General features: G+C 44.8%; 1 protein-coding gene across 7 annotated transcripts in view; it reads right to left on the reverse strand.

Annotated features, from left to right (window-relative positions):
* Nucleotides 1-18688, reverse strand: part of PHC1 (polyhomeotic homolog 1) — a 59325-nt gene that overhangs the window by 19773 nt on the left and 20864 nt on the right. For 5 of the 7 annotated variants that reach the window (XM_061583024.1, XM_061583018.1, XM_061583009.1 and 2 more), the window contains exons 2-5: nt 6983-7141; nt 4144-4254; nt 2480-2557; nt 1572-1721 (exon numbers count right to left, since the gene is read on the reverse strand). In XM_061583024.1, the coding sequence (XP_061439008.1) occupies nt 1572-1721; nt 2480-2557; nt 4144-4254; nt 6983-7096 (453 nt within the window). In that variant the 5' untranslated portion in view covers nt 7097-7141. Of the gene's footprint in view, nt 1-528; nt 679-1571; nt 1722-2479; nt 2558-4143; nt 4255-6982; nt 7142-18688 lie in introns of all 7 variants that reach the window. The other 2 variants (XM_061583050.1, XM_061583031.1) reach the window with 2 other exon arrangements.

Consider the following 18688-nt stretch of genomic DNA (forward strand, 5'->3'; position numbering starts at 1 on the left):
AAGCAAGCAGCAAGCCACAGCAGCATCCTGAGCAACACTGAAGGTCCACAGAGGCCATGGTTTATCATGTGACCATTACCACTCCAAAACAACTAGTACAAGTTTTGCCTTTCTTGTCAAATTAGTTCCCCTCACTCCTCAGGCAGAGGGCAGGCACCTCAGGTTTCTGGAGCCCAATCAAGTTCTGAACTAACATTTGTTAAATCAGGAGTACTTATTAATGCTTAAGCACCAAATAGTGTATGTTTTTCATGTTAAGATGAGAGTACATTCCACACAGGATAACCAATCAATTCAAAAAGTGCAGCTGATTAGCTAGTTTCGGTGAACTGCAAAAATGAACCCATGTCTTGAGAACTGGGAGGCCACTGATTGAAGTGTGCAGGAACTGATTAGATGCTGCCATGAGCGCTAGAGCCCAGCAAAGAGTTAATGTTCTTGTTGTGAAATGTTTGAGTTGGTGGGACATGCCCAAGACTGGGGCAGGCCAGGCTGGTCATGGGAACCCCAGAAGAGGGTGTCACTGACCTGGTCTGTGTGGACCCCAGGAGAATGAGTGGGTGGCGCCTCCTGCTGAACAGCAGCCACGGACCCGTTAGGCATCAGGATGAGCTGGGATGTAAGAGGTACATTGCGGCCCAAGGTCCGGTTCACCTGCAACAGGTTACCCAGCTGCGGCTGTTGAGGGAGGGTTAGGTGGTATGGAGATGGGAAGAGTAGAAGGGAGAAAAAGGAAGAAAGCGAACCACAAGCAAATAGGTTATAATGTGCCATGGGGACTGATAAGGCTGTCACCCTGTCTCAGCAGTGTCCTCCATCATGGCCACCTTTCCGCAGGAGATGGAAAGCAGATATTTATTTATTTATAAAGGTCAAATCACCTCCACTTCTCTATACTGGGCTAGCAGCATTGCCTACTTAGGGATAGATACCTATGGATTTGTGGGGCGAAGTTAAGGGTGGAATGAAAGGAATAAGAGACACTTGGTAGCTTAGATTAACTGAGAGACATTTTTTTCATAATGTAAAGCTATAACCAAGAAAATTAATACAACGTGAGGCCAACTAGATCAAAAGGTGATAATTATTGCAACTAAAACAAAAGACGGAATTGGGGTGGGGAGGAGGAGAGAGAACACACAAGTAACTTGTTTCTCATTTAACCTAATTAAGAAGATGTCTTTCCTTCCAGAAACTCTTTAAAGAACAGAAGAGACAGCATTATAAGCCAGAGTATTTAAACTGATGAAATGGAATTGTACTGCAGATTAGCACTTTACCAGGATGGGTTTAAAAGAGATCTATCTTGTAATGCATTACATAAAATCATACAAAGTGCCATGGGGTCTTTAAGATTCATGGAAAATAAAACTGTACATTAGACTCAAAGAATAACCTCTGTCCCTGTAGTACATCTGCTGAATTGAGAATCAACCAACTGTTCAAGGGAATAGAGGTTGTCAACCTATAGCTCAGCAACGAACAGTAGACTATGTCAAAGCTACAAACCCATAAAGGGGACCAAGAGAGATATTTGTAATGTGTGAAAGCAATGTGTGTACAACTCTTACCCGAAGATACATCTGAGCTTGTGACTGGTTAAGAGGTGGTGAAGTGGTGTTCCCAAGAAGCACTGATTGGGTCAGGGTGGTGGCACTAGGTGAACTCACACTCTGTGAACGGCTGATTAACTGTGCAGCTGATGTGGTAGCCAAATTAATCTGAAAAGTGAAAAATTGTGTGTGCGCGTGCAGTGGGGAGATGAGAAGTATATTAACAGAATCTGAACTCCAGCAACAGGACTGGAATGACAAGCACTCACCCACCCACCGGCAAGATCCCATCAGCCCCCTATAACTGCTAATCTCATGCTTTTCCCCAACTTGCCAGCGTGCCAGAAATGATCTGGAAGAGCTGGGCATACAACCCATTTTTCCCAGCAGCACTACTAGGTTATGTGAAAAGGAGCTTGGGGGCAGGGGGGGACAAGTAACAGCTGCTCTCAAAAACCTCTACCCAAAGTAGCCTCAGAACTTCAGTAACTGGGGGAATGTCACAATGGACTTGTAAACCAAGACCATCCAGTCATGCTTTATGCATCAGAATTACTAAATAAAAGTAGTACATGCAGTATTATTTTCTACACATGACAAGTGCTCTAAGGAACAGCCCCTTTCTGTGGATGCTAGTGAAGGCTTCCCCTTTCATTGAGCTGCCTCCTCAGTAGGAAGGAGCATCCCTCTATATATGATGCTCAGTCTTCTCGCTCACAAATAAGGAACTACCCAACAACAGGAGGTCTCTTTCTTGTTTATTTCTTACTGGCAATACTATCTACTCCACCAAAACAGCAAACATTATCTCTTGGTTCCAAACTGCCAAATTCAATTGTGAAGTTATCCATTCAAAGCCAACTATTTCTCTAAGGAAACAAACATGGGATGGCAAATCATGCAAGGGCAAAAAGTCAGTTACTTACTGAAGCCTGTGTGGTAGCTGTCTGTTGAGAGGTGCTTGTGTTTGGAGAGCTTGCCTGTCGGCTTGCTGCAATTGTGGCCTGCAAGAAACATTAGATTTTTGTCCAAAACCAAGATTTAGCCAACAGGTAGCTCTTGCTCCCACTATTCCCATCCTTTCTAGTCCTCAAAAGGCAAAGCACAATAAAATGATCATATAGATCTGCCTTGTGGGTATTTCCTAAGTTTAGTTTATGTACAGCCCCTACACCAGGTGTGTCTAATCTTTGTCTCTTCCAATATTGCTGGACACCAGTTCCACCATCCATGATTATAGGCCATACTGCCTGGATCTGAAAGGAACTGCCATCCAGCAACATCTGGAGGGCCAAAGGTAAGTCATCCCCCCTTACATCAAAATATTGTCACATGTCATTCAATCTGTCATACTTGCTATTCACAATACTCCCCAACAAAGAGCCACGGAAGTGAGGAGTTAGCCTGTCATTAATATATATTCTCTCTTCAATCAGGCAAATAATCATGAACATTTTAATTCTGTTTCATCAGCTTTGGCTGAAGTGACCATCTATTTTCAGTCAGTTGGAGCAAATTGTTAGTATTTCTAGAGGCAAGGAAGTTGGAGTACAGTTTATGATGTGTGAGACAAGACTACACAACCATTCTGAAAGCAATGCAGCCAATATAAAGGCAATGGCAGAAGCCAGGCAAGACCTGTTACTAGAACTTTACATGGGCATGCATCAGATAGAAACTACAATAAACTTGTCAGCATTTAAACATTTACCAGCCATAGAAGAAACACCTATTCAGGCTCATATCTACAACACTGAGTCAAGGTGTTTCAAAACACATTGTGCTGAATACATTTAAGATAATTTTCAAAACATTTAATCTAAGTTGTAATAATCTTCCCTAACTCTTACCTGTCTGGAACAGAACAGTTTAACAAATGTAAAACGGAGTGAGGAGGAAATAAAGATATAAGAAGGAATATTTTAAATTGCAGAGAGGGGCAAACAGCTACAAATAATGAAAGTTAGCAAAATTCCCTGCTTCATCATTCAAGTATAGGATATGAATGGAAAGATTACAAGGTACATCCCTCTCCACACTGGATCTTTCTGCAGGATCCCTGTCAGCAAGAGCCATGCCACCAAATGTAAGGTGTACAGTTTTTGTTCTTTTGCAACAGTGCTCCCACGGGAGCTCTTTACTTTTCCCCATAGCAATGAACAGCAATCATTCGCTCATATGGCATAAAGAGGCTATCTGGAGACACCACTGAGATATGGACTAAAAATACTCTCCCTCTTGCTAACCAAGCCCACTCCTACCTACTTAGCCCCAACATGGGTTCCATTCCTAAATCACAGAGGAGTGCTACAGACTGTAGTAAATTAGCTGATAGTTCCAGAAACACATAATATTGTATACTGGAAAATCACCACCAATGAGCTCTTAAACACACGTAAGTTAAAAAGAGCCAGGAAGTCCATTACTGTGGAAAGTACAGCATTCTTTTCCTACCCCATCCTTTCATATCCCCTACTTGGGCCATATCCATCCAAAACCTCATTTGTTTCCAAACAAATTTCAGTTCCAAACAAGGTGTTTTTCTCTTCTCAATTTTAGGCAATTCTTATATTTGATCAGTCTGCCTCACCTGCTGGACTGCAGCCAGGCTGTGTAACTGAGCACTGTTGAGCTGCTGTTGCAGCATAAACTGGTGGAAATACTGGGCTGCATTGGGCTGCCTCTGCAGTGCCTGAAGCGCCTGTAATAAAAAAAAATACAAATTCAGAAAACACAACCTAACATGCCCAAGGTATCCACAGGACAAACTAAATGGAAGTATATAGACTCTCAGCTCCATATAAACAGATCTGTGCCACCATATCCATGGTAGAGCGACAGATTATTAGACTAAAAATGGTTCCACTAGCTTGATCAGAATTGCCAGGAACAGGATATCACACTAAATTTATTAGATTTTAAGCAGAAATGGCCAACTAGCAACCCAAGGGCCATGTCCGATGCCTCAGAGTGATTTTTCTAGGCCCCTGCCACACTTCCCTATACCTGATTGAAAAGCAAAGCACTACGGAGCCTTTTACTTGGCAAGGTAAGCAACACAACATCGCTGGGTAAGAATTGGATCTGACCAACTGGCTGGGTCCTTATCTACCCCCCTCCTTTCTTTTAACAACTTCAAAGGGAGTCGCTGTAACCAATGATCAGCATTTACAGGAAGCCCCTTTGACCTCTTTCTGCAGGTACAGTTTGGATTCAAACCAAGCTGTCTGCAGAGGAAAAATATGTTTTCAGGTGTGGTTTGAAACCAAGTTGCTCCTGCACATGGACAAAGACGGGCTGCAGCAAGCTCTCTTGAAGATGCATTGTCAGCACCAATCAGCTCATTGGAGCTGAAAGTGGACCTTCAAAGGGGTTCACCAACTGGCACTGGAAGCAATCCCTTAGTTGCATTAAGGAGCTCCTGACAGGGAACTCCCTAGTACAGCCAATTCCAGAGGGGCTGGTTATCAACAATGATCTGTGACATCAGCAAGCTCTGCTTGCAAAGGAACATTTGGGAGCTCACTTTAAGCTTCCATCTGTTCCTTGGGAGCTACATTTACCTGCCTCATACCTGTCATCACATATGATCTCAGGTTTGGGGCAAGTGGGAGTTGTTTTGGGAAAACAGATTTGTAGGCCAAAATGAGACCACTATTGGGCGTAATTATTGTTTTAGAAGAGCAAGATAGAAATTTAATAAATGATAGCAATAAGTCCTGTAGGCTGGAGGCTTCCCACCCTTGGAATAAGGAAAGGTCACTCTAGAAGCCTTCACTTCTCCAGACTGAGCTCTTCTTTCCTGAAGAGTAGGGTATCTGTTGATGCAAACTCTTATGTGATTAATTCAACCAATTTTATGCTGGTCTCCTACAGGTTCACTGCATTGGAGAAGCCTCTGGAGCAACTTCCTGTGTGTTAATAAGTAGGGCACCTGCTGGCTAAGCAGCAGATTAAAGTAGTTGCCAACCTAGGGGCCGGGACCCCCAAGGGGGCCGTGAAGTAATCCGGGGGGGGGGGGGCGCAAACAGTAAAGAAATTGTTTTTTTTAAAGTCCTTCACTCCCTGGATGCTGTCTGCTCCTCACTGTCACTGCAGACAACACCTCCCCCTTGCTCCAAAAGAGAGGGGAAGACTTTTGCTGTAGTGGCAGAGCATCTTTCAGGCATGCCGAGGGCAGATGGCTCCCTATAAAACATGTGGCAGACGCCGAAGGAGGCTGAGGGTGGAGCTACCAGGCAGAAGAGGGGATTACTATTGCCGACTCCTGTCTCCTTGCACTGCTGCTGCTGCTGACGCCCTTCCTCTGAATGAGAGGAGAGGGCTTTTCGTGAAGCAAAATAAGCAAGGCTGCAAGGAAGGGCTGCTTTCCCCCTTCCTTCCTGACAGCCAGCCTACCTGCCTTTCTTGGCTCCCAATTCAATGCCATCTCCTTTTAAGTTATCCTTATTTGCGAAGCCGTCCAGATTTCACTTTTGGACCAGACGGAGCCAAGAAGCAGTGAGGAAACTCAGGACTTACTTGCCCCCATCTCTGAGGCTAAGTCTGTGTGTCAGCATCCCCACTTTCTTCCACTCCACTCCCCAATCTCTCTCTCCAAGACGCTGCAGCAGTTGAGGGCTTCCCCCATCCCATGTACCCAAATGAATGCATACTTGCAGATGCTTGCAGGAGCGACAGGTGTGTTTCTGTGTGCTGATCTGTCTTCTGCTCCACTCTCATTCCCCAAGTGCACACTAATCAAGTCATCAGTTCTGACAGTCATCCCAAGGCCTAAAAGCACTAACCCCCCTCCTCAATCTATCCACCCTTTTGTATTCACCATCTAGCATCCCCACCACTATCACATTGCTGCTTCTTGATTATTATTTTTTAAAAGCCCAGCAGGTTGGTCCACATACACCAGCTGAAATGTATTTAATTATTACTGCATTTATATCCCACCTTTCCTCCAAGTTGCTCAAGATGGTGTATATGTCCCCCCTTCCATTTTATCCTTACACCAATTCTGTGTCAGGCTGAGAGACTGTTTTTGGTCCAAGGTCACCCAGCGGGTTTCATGGCTGCGTGGGGATTTGAACCTGGATCTTAGTTCAACACTGTAACCCACTGTTGTTGGGAGACAGGACTGTACATCTTCAGAATGGGAGGGAGGGGTATACCAATGACCTTTGGATTAAGAAAAGAAAGCAACAGCTTCCTGTCTGCAGGGTGCTTTTAATGGAAAGGGATATTTGCAGATGTGATTTTGCCATGCACCATTTTTTTCAATTACCAGAGACTAAAATTATAATTACCATACGGGGGTCACGAATTTTTTTGAGCTTACAAAAGGGGTCCCATACTCATACAAGTTGGGAAGCACTGCTGTACACTACTTATGACAATACCTTCTAGGGCAATTCCCAAGAACAAAGATGACATCTCACCTGCACTGCCTGACGCTCATAGAGGGTCATTTGAGATATCTGAGGGCGAGTGCTTCCTCCAGAGCCTGAGCTGCCACTGGCTGAGTTTGAGTTTTGCTCACTTTCTGTCTCCATAACGTCAGGTCCCAAAGATCCTTGCCTGAAGCTTTGTCTCAAGCACTAGATGAAGGAAATTAGAGGTTAGTTCATGTCAAAGAAACTGTCAGATTTGTCTTTCCCCCTACATTGCAAATTTCTGGAACACTTTCTTCCAGAGCTTATTACACAGTTTAACCAAAGCCTCTAAAACAGGGATTGGGAACTTCTGGCCTATGGGTCAAACTTACCCCCCCTCCCGCTTCTCCATTTGGCCTGCAAAGCAGTTTTAAGGAAGCAACCACACACACAAACACACCATCAGGTGTGGAGTGGGGCTTCAAAGGAACAATCAGGAGCTTAGCATGGGCTCCTGAATACTCCTTTGCTGGAAAAGGCGCACTCTCAACCACCCATCAGTAGGAGAGCATCTTGCTCAGAGGAGGAAGCCGTTTCCATTTGGTGGAAACTGAATCTCCCTCCTGCTCTTTGATGCTGCCTTGCACCACTCATTTCAACCTCCGGTGTCCAAGGTTGAAGGGAATCAGCAAGGGGCAGCCTTTGCAAGTCTTCCAGCATTTCTCCTGCCACTGCTGCAGTGGCAGCAGCCGAAGGAGGAGAAACAAAGGGGAGAAAGAAGCTTCTTTCCCCACTTCGTGTCCCCCCCCCATTTTAAAATGCAGACTTTCTCGGGCTTCCTTCAGCAGCAGCAAGGGCTTTGCAAGCCTTCCTGCAGGGAGGAGAAAGAACCCTGCGTTTTAAAACGCAGGCTGCCTTCTCTTGCTTCCTTAAGTGGCAGCAGCAGGACGAAGTAGAAGCTCCCCTCGCCCCGACTACTGTGGAAGGCACAAGAAGTCTACATTTTATTTATTTATTTATAGAATTTATTAGTCGCCCATCTGGCTGGCTGTCCAGCCACTCTGGGCGACATACAACATAGGCATATAATACCTAGACATTGAAAATCTAAAAACAATGAAGATAAAATCTAGCCCACCCCAAAAGCCTGCCTGAAGAGCCAGGTCTTCAAGGCCCGGCGGAAACTCATCATAGAAGGGGCATGGCGGAGATCATTTGGGAGGGAGTTCCACAGGGTGCGGGCCACAATTGAAAAAGCCCTCTCTCTCGTCCTCACCAGTTTGGCCGTTTTGACTGATGGGATGGAGAGAAGGTCTTTTCAGGCTGATCTTGTTGGGCGGCATAGCTGATGATGCTGGAGGTGCTCCTTTAGATAGACTGGGCCGAAACCGTAAAATGCCCTTAGCGGCAGTGGGCAATTGGGAACGCCACATGAGATTTTTGACAAGTGGCCGGAAACCACCTGTCTGTCATTCATGTGATGCCATAATGACATCATGTGATTGACAGGTGGACAGCCCCACCAATCTATCAAATTTGGCCCAATAAGGATCTGACCTGTCGAGTCAAAAAGATTCCCCACCCTTGCTCTAAAATGTCTGTTCCAGGCTACAATATAGACAGAGGAAACTGAATACACCTAATAATTAGGGATATTGTTTAAATAACTATTTAAAATTTCACAGATTCAATATGCAAACTTCCCCAATTTAGAGCCATCTGTTGCTAGCACTAAAAGTTGCACAGGTTTAAAGTCAGGGGAGTGAAGATCAATGCAGATGATTCATAATCAGAGCTTGGAAGTAATTCATTACAAGTAACAAATTACTTGTAATTCATTACTTTTTAGAGGACCGAGTGGGTAATTCCTTTACAGTTTGATTGTAATAGAACTAGGAGTAATTTTATTACTTTTGTGGACTAACTGTAATGTTTCCAGCATTACTTATGGGCATTACTGGGGGAGGGGGAAGCAGGGGAAGTCTTCTAGTCCTCTGACTTGTGGATGAAAATTATGTGCCTCAAACTGGTCTTTTGTGCGCTCTTCCCTCATGCTCTGTGGGTGGGTAAGAGGTGAAGAGGGAGGAGATGGACAGTGAGACGGGGTGGAGTGGAGAAGAGGACTTTGGTCCTAACCTGAAATAAATTTATCCTGGATGATAGTCCATCAAGTGGGTTATGGGCTCCACCTAGCGTCCATAGGCAGGAAAAACAGCTGAATTGCTAGGAGTAGGTTGGCTCACACACATGACCACCCCAGTATTTTCATGACGGGATGAACACCATGGTCCTAGCTGCGTGGCAGCTTCAACAGTTGACAACCTACTGCCTTGAATGTAAAAAATGGCATACCGAAAACAACACCACACAATTGAGAAACAAGAATAAACTGTATTGCTGAAAATCAGCAACAATCAATACCAATATAGGGCAAGTATGCAGGTCCTGGCCCACTAGAAGAGGTTATCAATAGCCATGACCCCCACATCAATGGCAAAAGGCCTGGGAAAGTGGTACAGTAACAGTGCCAAGGTATTGTCACAAATCAGCAGTATTGAGAAGCAAAAGAAAACACACTAGTTAGCTTATTTCAAATCATTCCTGTTTCTGCTGTATGTAAAGTATGTATGTATTTATACAAAAGAACAAGGTGATGGGAAGGCTATCATTGTTTAACTGACCTGAGGAAAAACATTCAGACAGCCACATAGAGGTAGGTGGGCCTTGATGGACTATCATCCAGGAGAAATTTATTTCAGGTAAGGACCAAAGTCCTCTTCTCCCTGGGTGACAGTCCATCAAGTGGGATATACCAAAGCAGTCCCACCAAGAATAGGGAGGGTGATGTGGCTCAGCCTCTATGAACATGCTGGCACGCCTTAAGACCATTTTATAATGGGAAGCAAAAGTATTGGAAGGAGGACCAAGCGGCCACCTGGTAAATCGCCAATAGAGGAGCACTGACCGAAAAAGCCACAGAAGTTGAGACGGAACGTGTAGAGTGTGCTGTTATAGTTTTCGGAATGTTCCAGAGCGGACCTATTGTTTGGATGGGTACATAAATGTTCAATTATCTCTTAGCACCTGCTGAACAACCCGCCTCCCAAAGGCTGCCTCAGCCTATGCATAAATGTCTATCCTATAATGTTTAGTAAAAGTATTCGGGCTTGTCCAGGTGGCCGCCCGATAAATCTCTTGGAGAGGTACATATGCTGAATAAGCTGCAATAGCAGCTGCTGCTCTTGTTGAATGAGCAACTATACCTGGTGGCAATGGTATATTTAGAGAACTGTAAGCTAAAGCAATGCAAGCCCTAATCCATCTTGCTAAAGTAGAAGAGGACACCTTTTTACCCAAAGTAGTTGGGCAGTAAGAAACAAACAACGAGTCAGTGTGCCTTTATTTATTTATTTATTTAATTTAATTTTATTTATATACTGCCCTAAGCCAAAAAGGCTCTCTGGGCAGTGTACATAAGAGATAAAACAAGGACAATATATAAATACAATAAGTATAACAAAATCAAAGATCAAAACAAACAATAACAAAGAACCAACAACGTCAAAATACAACAATAATGAAAATACTGATAAAATACACTATAAAATACAATTTAAAATACACTTTAAAATGCCTGGGAGTATAAAAAGGGTTTCACCTGGCGCCGAAAGGATAGCAGCGTCAGCGCCAGGCATACCTCATCGGGGAGACTATTCCACAGTTTGGGGGCCACTACCGAAAAGGCCCTAGTTCTAGTCACAACCCTCCGGGCTTCTCGATGGGATGGCACCCGCAGGAGGGCCTTAGATGTTGAGCGCAGTGTACAGGTAGGTTCATATTGGGAGAGGCGTTCCACCAGGTATTGCGGTCCCATGCCGTGTAGGGCTTTATAGGTCAAAACCAGCACTTTGAATTTACCCCGGAAACAAATAGGAAGCCAGTGCAGACGAGCCAGAACATGTGTTATATGAGCAGACCTTCTGGTCCACGTCAGTAATCTGGCCACTGCATTCTGGACTAGCTGTAGTTTCCGAACTATCTTCAAGGGCAGCCCAACGTAGAGCGCATTGCAGTAGTCCAGCCTAGAAGTTACCAGAGCGCGAACAACTGAGGCGAGGTCGTCACTGTCCAGATAGGGACGTAGCTGGGCTACCAGTCGAAGATGGTAGAAAGCATTCCGTGCCACCGAGGCCACCTGGGTCTCGAGAGACAAGGAAGGATCAAAAAGAACTCCCAAGCTACGAACCTGTTCCTTCAAGGGGAGTGTAACCCCATCAAGAACAGGATGAACATCCTCCATCTGGGCAGTGAAGGCACTCACCAACAGCGTCTCAGTCTTGTCAGGATTGAGCTTCAGTTTGTTAGCCCCCATCCAGTCCATTATCGCGGCCAGGCAACGGTTTAGCACGTTAACAGCCTCACCTGAAGAAGATGAAAAGGAGAAATAGAGCTGCGTGTCATCAGCGTACTGATGGCAACGCACTCCAAAACTCCTGATGACCGCACCCAGAGGCCGCATGTAGATGTTAAAAAGCATGGGGGACAGTACCGATCCCTGCGGGACTCCACAATGGAGAGTCCAGGGTGTCGAGCACTAACTATCTCTCAATCCTGCCGACAAAAACAGCTAGATTGGCGGGTACTAGAGAGAGGGCATTCTCAGTGGCGGCCCCCACCCTCTGGAACTCCCTCCCACAAGATCTCCGGCACGCCTCTTCCCTAAATGTATTTCGGAAAGCCTTAAAGACCTGGCTCTTTCAACAGGCCTTCGGGATCTCCGGGGAGGGTTAATAGCTATGACTGAAATGCCTCCTGCCCTGTTTTAATATTGTTGTTCCAGCTGTATTGCTTTTATACTGTTTTTATATTGTATTACTGTATTTTATCATATTGTGTTTCAACGATTTTGTACGTCGCCTAGAGTGGCCATTGGCCAGATAGGCGACACAGAAATTAAATTTATTATTATTATTATTATTATTATTATTGTTATTATTATTATTATTATTATTATTATTATTATTATTACCACCTTCTGGTGACGACCCACCAAGTAGGAGCGGAGCCACGGCCAAGCAGTACCCCCAACTCCTAACTCCGTGAGTCTTCCCAGAAGGATACCATGGTCGATGGTATCAAAAGCAGCTGAGAGATCAAGGAGAATCAACAGAGTCCCTCTCCTGACATACAGGGCGACCAAGGCTGTTTCAGTGCCAAAACCGGGCCTAAAACCGGATTGAAATGGATCAAGATAATCAGTGTCATCCAAGAGCCCCTGGAGCTGGCCGGCAACCACCCGCTCCAGGATCTTGCCCAGGAACGGAACATTCGCCACAGGTCTATAATTGTTCAAGTTGTCTGGGTCCAAGGAGGGTTTCTTCAGGAGTGGTCTCACCACCGCCTCTTTTAGGCAGTCAGGGGCCACTCTCTCTCTTAAAGAGGCATTTATTACCTCCTTGGCCCAGCCGGCGGTTCCGATCCTGCCAGCTTTCACCAGCCAAGAGGGGCAAGGATCCAGTACAGACGTGGTCGCCCGCACCAGTCCAAGGATCCTGTCAACATCCTCAAGCTGCCTTATTGGCCTTGTCCTATTTATACAGACCTTAAGGGCTCACTTTACAACTAATGAAAGCCAAGCACACTCTAGAGCAGCCTTTCCCAATCAGTGTGCCTCCAGATGTTGTTGGACCACAATTCCCATCTTGCCTGGCCATTGGCAATGCTGGCTGAGGCTGATGGGAGTTGTGGTCCAACAGCATCTGGAGGCACACTGGTTGGGAAAGGCTGCTCTAGAGGATGGTCTCAACAGAAGACCTGGTAGCCTTAATTTCCAGTGAATTAAGGATTGAATAAATAGAATGTGTTTGTCTTCGATCTGTTGCCCACATGCTCAAAAACTATATAGAAATTATCTACCTGTTGAAGACAAGGAATAAAAACAAGTTAACTTAAAATTTGCTACTGATCTTTCTCGGAGGAAGCAAAAATGAACTGCATATGTGTTGACCTTAGCCAAGTTACCAAGTTGTGCAGAGTAGTAATCCCTACCAAAGGTTACTTCGATCTCACAAATAATTTAATCTATAAACTAATATTTGTAATATTGATATTAATCTATAAACTGTTTTATGCTGCCCTGGGACCAGGTGGTGAAGGGCAGGCAATAAATTGAACATCAGTACCATTTCAACAGATCCTTAGCTAATGAACTGAACCCCCTAGTAAAATAATAGTATGTCGTTTCAGAAGATAATACTGAATATTTTTGTTGCAGAGGACATGGCTGAAGCCTGCTGGAAAACGTGTAAAACAAAGCAATCTATATTCTATTTATTTGCTGCTATTTAATCATTGTTATGGTCATCCTGTAGGGGACCCTTGAGCTCCTCAAGAATCGATAAGATATACAGTATATAATTATCCATTCCTTCAACTGTTAAGGACTGCAGTTCTCCAAGAGGGCAAACTTGTGCTATGTGCTGCTACTCTTGGAAAACACTTCCAACAAAAATTTTCCAGGGCTATCTGCTAGAAATAACCTTCACCTGCTCATGATGGTCATGAGGCAACTGATATTTACTTATGTATATGCCTCTGGCACTCTACAGCAGCAGTTCTCAATCTTTTTTTGTTCGCGGCGCACTGTAAAACATATAAAAATTTTCTGGCACATTTCGTGTACAAAATTAAAAATATATTAATATATTTTAAACTATGAATAAAAATAACTTAATAATAATATACTTTCATAATATTCGTGGCACACCTAGCCACCTCTTGTGGTGCACCAGTGTGCTGCAGCGCACCGTATGAGAATCACTGCTCTAGAACAGCCTTTCCCAACCATTGTGCCTCCAGATGTTGCTGGACCACAACTCCCATCAGCCTCAACCAGCATTGCCAATGGTCAGGAAGGTTGTGGTCCAACAACATCTGGAGGGCACACTGGTTGGGAAAGGCTGCTCTAGAAGAACCAGCAGACTCTTCCCAAGCAGCAAATGTTCTAGTGTGGTGAGGGGGAAAACTGAACAGTCTCCACAGAAATGTCTTATATCTCTTCAACATGGTATTAGCATTCTCGGGTACAAATAACCACAAATTGGCTTTCAGAACTAAAAAAAGATGTTGACCCTTGTAGCTGGATCTTATGCAACATTCTTGAATGAGCAATGTGACAATCCCATGGTTACTAAGTAGTATCCAATTATATGTTGTTATAATCCTCAACATAATCGCTATCATTTTCGTTTTATTTTCCTCTCGTTGAGAGACTCAGTCTTCATGGAGCTAATAATGGCCACCAAGGCAGTCTGCCACATAAGAAAAAATGCATTAGCATCTTGCCACTGTGATCTGACCAGCTTCTGAGACGGAGGTGGAACAGAAATAGCCCATCCTCAAGACCTGTATCAGGAGCAGCAAACACCCCTGAGAAGTAGAAGGGATGGACACCTGGAGCATTGTGTCCGAGGCCGTGGAAGCCTTAAACACAGGTGTAGGCCATGATTTATTAGAGACCATTTGTCAATTCTTTCTGCATTCTTTCTACGTTCAGAACATACCATATCTAACCCCAACTGATCTAATGTTTTGCTGAGCCAGCAAAAGCTGCTCTGATAATAAAGAAACGAACTGTCCAGTATGGGACATTATGGAAAACTACTACTCACATTACAATAGAGTGCAGTGACAGCTCTCTGCCTTTGAAAGGCTGACTGAAGCTTCTGTTTACTGAATGTGGAGGCTGGAACCCAATAACTCTTCCCCTCCTGATGTGGAAGTGCCCAAATTGGCCTCATATACAGTACTTGGCAACTGTGGCCATGTAGTGGAATAGTGAGTAATAAGATGTTGCTGTGGAATAGCATGAGGCTCAACACAGAACTGAATACTGTTACTGAGCAGTAGGATGCACTTCCTGCATCCAAGCTATTCTTCGAACAGCTGTGTCAAATGGAGGTGCTGTCTCGTTGAGTAGATTTTGGCCACTGTACCCACAATGCTCATCTCATGTGTGCCCCTTTGTATTCTGGAAATCAGTCCCCAAAATGGACAGTTGGACTACCAGAGAGCCCTCTCATAACTGTGAGGGTGAACAGAAGCAAAAAAAAGCCCGGGGGAGAGCAGCAGCCGAGCGAGCCCCCCGAGGACATGGAGAGGAAGACAACATTGAAACAGCAAACAGCTTCGCTGTAACAAACGCATGTTGCCCTTCTGCCTCTCGGGAGCTGCCGCCCCCACTAACACCACCTCCTATTTCTTGGCAGTGCCGATAATGATAATGTTATTTGTTATTAAATTTAATTTTTGTAAATTGTATTGTTTTTATTGTGTTTTTATTGTATTTCTACACCTGTGTTTATTTTTCTTTGTAAGCCGCCTTGAGGGCCTTTGGTATAACTAAAATTTAATAATAATTATTATCATCATCTTTGGTCACTAAAATAAGCACTGGCAGATTAATTGCTAATAGTCAGAGTTTATACATAAAGACTGGGTCTGTAGAATAGTATCTATTTGCCAAAACTATTAGTCTTTTAGTCTGAAGAAGTGTTACCCCTTCAATCTAAGTCTTCTACTTAGGAACTGGACCGAAACACCTTGTGATTAGTACTAGGTTCTTTTGGAACCTCTGTGCTTTGGATCAGCTAGTTTGTCAGGATGATCCAATGCTGCTAACATTCTACAAAACGAATAAAATGTACATCCTCAACAGAGCGTGGAATACTATCTTTCCAATCTGTACCAGGAAATTACTTCCCCTCCTCAATATCTGGTGTCACCTGAGGATCAAGTGAATCAGTGTTCCTAGCAGCATCTGACTGTCTAGTCACCTGTGATGTCACTCTGAACTCGGGCCCATGGCCCACTGGAATTGCATGCAAGTCTGGGAACTTAACACCCTCCTCATCTGAAGAGGAAGTGTGCCCATGGTATGGCTTTCTTGTAATCTGACTGTGCGTCCAACTAATTTATTTTATTTATTCATTTTTTAATCACCCTCATCATTGTTTTTGCATGACTTGGCAGCAACAATTTGTGGATAACCAGCCTGTCTGTGGCTGGACTTACACACTGTGAATTAGACAACTGCAGCGCACCTGATGTGCCACTATATGGCCCTGTTGAGTGCACTTGAACCACTGTATCTCAGCCAATGAGAGATTTAATGTCTTCCAGCTTCCGTATCTGCTGCCAAAGCAGATGCAGATCAGATAACCGCATGGACTAAGTGTCCTGCTCAGATTATCTGAATGTAGGCAAATAAGCATATATAGCCCGTATTTTCTTTGTGGCGCTATTACGTGAACCCACAAATTCATCACTTCATGCAGATAATGTCCATGAAACAGCCTCTAGTACTTACATTTGAGGTGGGCGCTGCGCATTTGACAGGAGCTCATCTGCATGCTTGATTGCTGTTTGCCAAGCAGAACTAATGCACTTCAACTGACCAGGGCATCCAGGTCAAGCTTCCCTCATATAGCCTACCTTCCTGCTCTCCAGCCATTCAGCTGCCCTTGTAATGACCGGTAGTTGCTGCCTGATCATTACCACAGAACTACCTAAGACTATTGAGGGAACGCAGGAGGATTATTCAGACCAAACAGTTAATTTACAATTCCACAGACATCAGGAATTGACTCTGACATTCTTATGGAAAAGCATCAAGGTGGACTGCTCTTCCCCCTGTGAACCATCTATATCCTCCTGCAGGGAGACAACTGAATCATCATACACATTCCGTTGCGACTCAGTGGGTTGTCTGCCAAACCTCTGTACCATCAGCCTCTGGACACCTCATGTGGATCTGGTGAAGTGCTGTACATGTTCTCTGTTGCCACCGCTGCTCATTAACCACATCTGTGCAATGTTAGTTTGAGCTGCTCATGAGGTTGTGAACTAATCACTCCATTCATCTGTTTCCTCCTCCAGAGCAACAACTGAATCATTGTGCATAAAATTGTTGCCTAGCAGAATTTGATCTATCAGGTCTGTACGCTAAGAACCTATGATCTGATCTGCCAGGTCTGTAAACCAAGATGCTATGAAGCTGGCGATGGCAGCAAATTCATCCTCCGAAAGTGACTCCTGAGGGTGCCTAGCTACAGGGTAGCGGAGGCTTGTGGTGGGAAAAACAGAGGCTTTGTGATGGAGCTGAGAGCTTACGGTGTGCTGATTGCAGCTGCTAGTGCTGACTGCTGGCTTAGAACTGGGCTTCGTAACAGCCCCTAGCCCTCCTGAGGGCAGAGAAGGCACTGGCTTGTTTGAGGAAACAGCCTTTTTTGAAGGAGCAGCGGCACCAGTCTTAGCTTTTTATTTAGAGGGGCTGCTGAGGGAACTGCTACCAAAATGGCGGCAGCTCTCTTTTTGGCGGGAATTGACGTGGGAGGTGGTGGCAACTGGACCCTCTGCTAGTGTCCCTGCTAAGTGCTTGGATTTCTTAAAAGCCTTACGAGGCGCTGACTGAGATAATCAGCCATCCGCTACAGTGCGCACTGACAACACTGTCTCATGAACAGCCAGGATGCCTGCAGAAGGCTCAGGCTGTTTACTCTGAGATGTCGCAAGCCTCCATCGCTCACTTTCCCGCTCTCTCTCACGCACACATGCCTTTCTGGGGTGCGGCGGTGTAACAGGTGGCTCTGATTCAACCAGACTATGCCCTTGAGACAAGCCCCTATTCCCTGCTCCAACCGGCCCAGGCAGGAAAGGAAAGAAAGCAGGTGTGTGTGTGGAGAAACAGAACGGACGGAAACACTTCAGAGACCCTGACAAACTTTTTTCTAAAACAAGGTACTGACGATGATGAACACACTTACCAAGTGGGAAAACAAAGAAAGGGGAAAGGACAGAGCAAAGATCAAAAGGTAAGATTAACTAATGAACTGAGAGAGAAGAAAATTAAACCGACTAGGACGATGAGGCAGAAAAGACTGGGGAGGTCACGTGTGTGAGCCAACCTACTACCCAGCAATTGCGCTGTTTTGCCTTCCTATGGACGCTAGGTGGCGCCCATAACCCACTTAATGGCCTATCATCCAGGGAGAAAACAACTGTTTAAAAAAATGGATGGTGATGGTGAAGAATGGAGTGGAGGGAAAAAGGAGCTGGAGGGCAAGAACATGGATAAAGGAGGAGAAGGAGGCGGCAGCAGAATGGAGATAAAGAACTGTGGAGGTGAAAGATGACAGTGTGTGTGTGTGTGTGTGTGTGTGTGTGTGCGTGCGTGCGTGCGTGCATGCGTGCGTGCGTGCGTGCGCACGCAGTTGGCACACAAAGTGGCCTCCACCACCCTCTCTGGCTACCGTGCTGCATTTGCAGTATTTTAACATTTTTGCATCTCAGGGGAAAATGTTTGCTTGGGTGAGTGTCCCTGAGCTGGTGGCAGGGCAGGGTCTGGGAGGTGGTTAAGAGACAGAGATTATGCTTGCTGGCTGAGGGGGGGTTGCACTTGGTTTGACATGCAAAGATCTTAGCGGCCTCTGCCTCCCTTCCCACCTCCCTTACCAGCGGAGACACTACCACTGCTATCTTATGGATAAAAAGAATTATTCTACTACTGTATGTGTGTATTTATTTTTAATGTTGTTTTAGGGTACTTAGATGTGCAGCAGCCAAGGCCAGCACCTTTTTTAAAAAAGTAACTGAAATGTAATTGTAGTGATTATTTTTGAGAAAATGTAATCAGCTACTTTCAGAGTAATAACAGTAGTTACTACTTTTTTGGGCCATGTAATTGTAACTGTAATTTATTACTTTTTAGAAGTA

Source organism: Rhineura floridana, chromosome 1, assembly GCF_030035675.1.
Source record: "Rhineura floridana isolate rRhiFlo1 chromosome 1, rRhiFlo1.hap2, whole genome shotgun sequence".
Taxonomy (NCBI): Eukaryota; Metazoa; Chordata; class Lepidosauria; order Squamata; family Rhineuridae; genus Rhineura; species Rhineura floridana.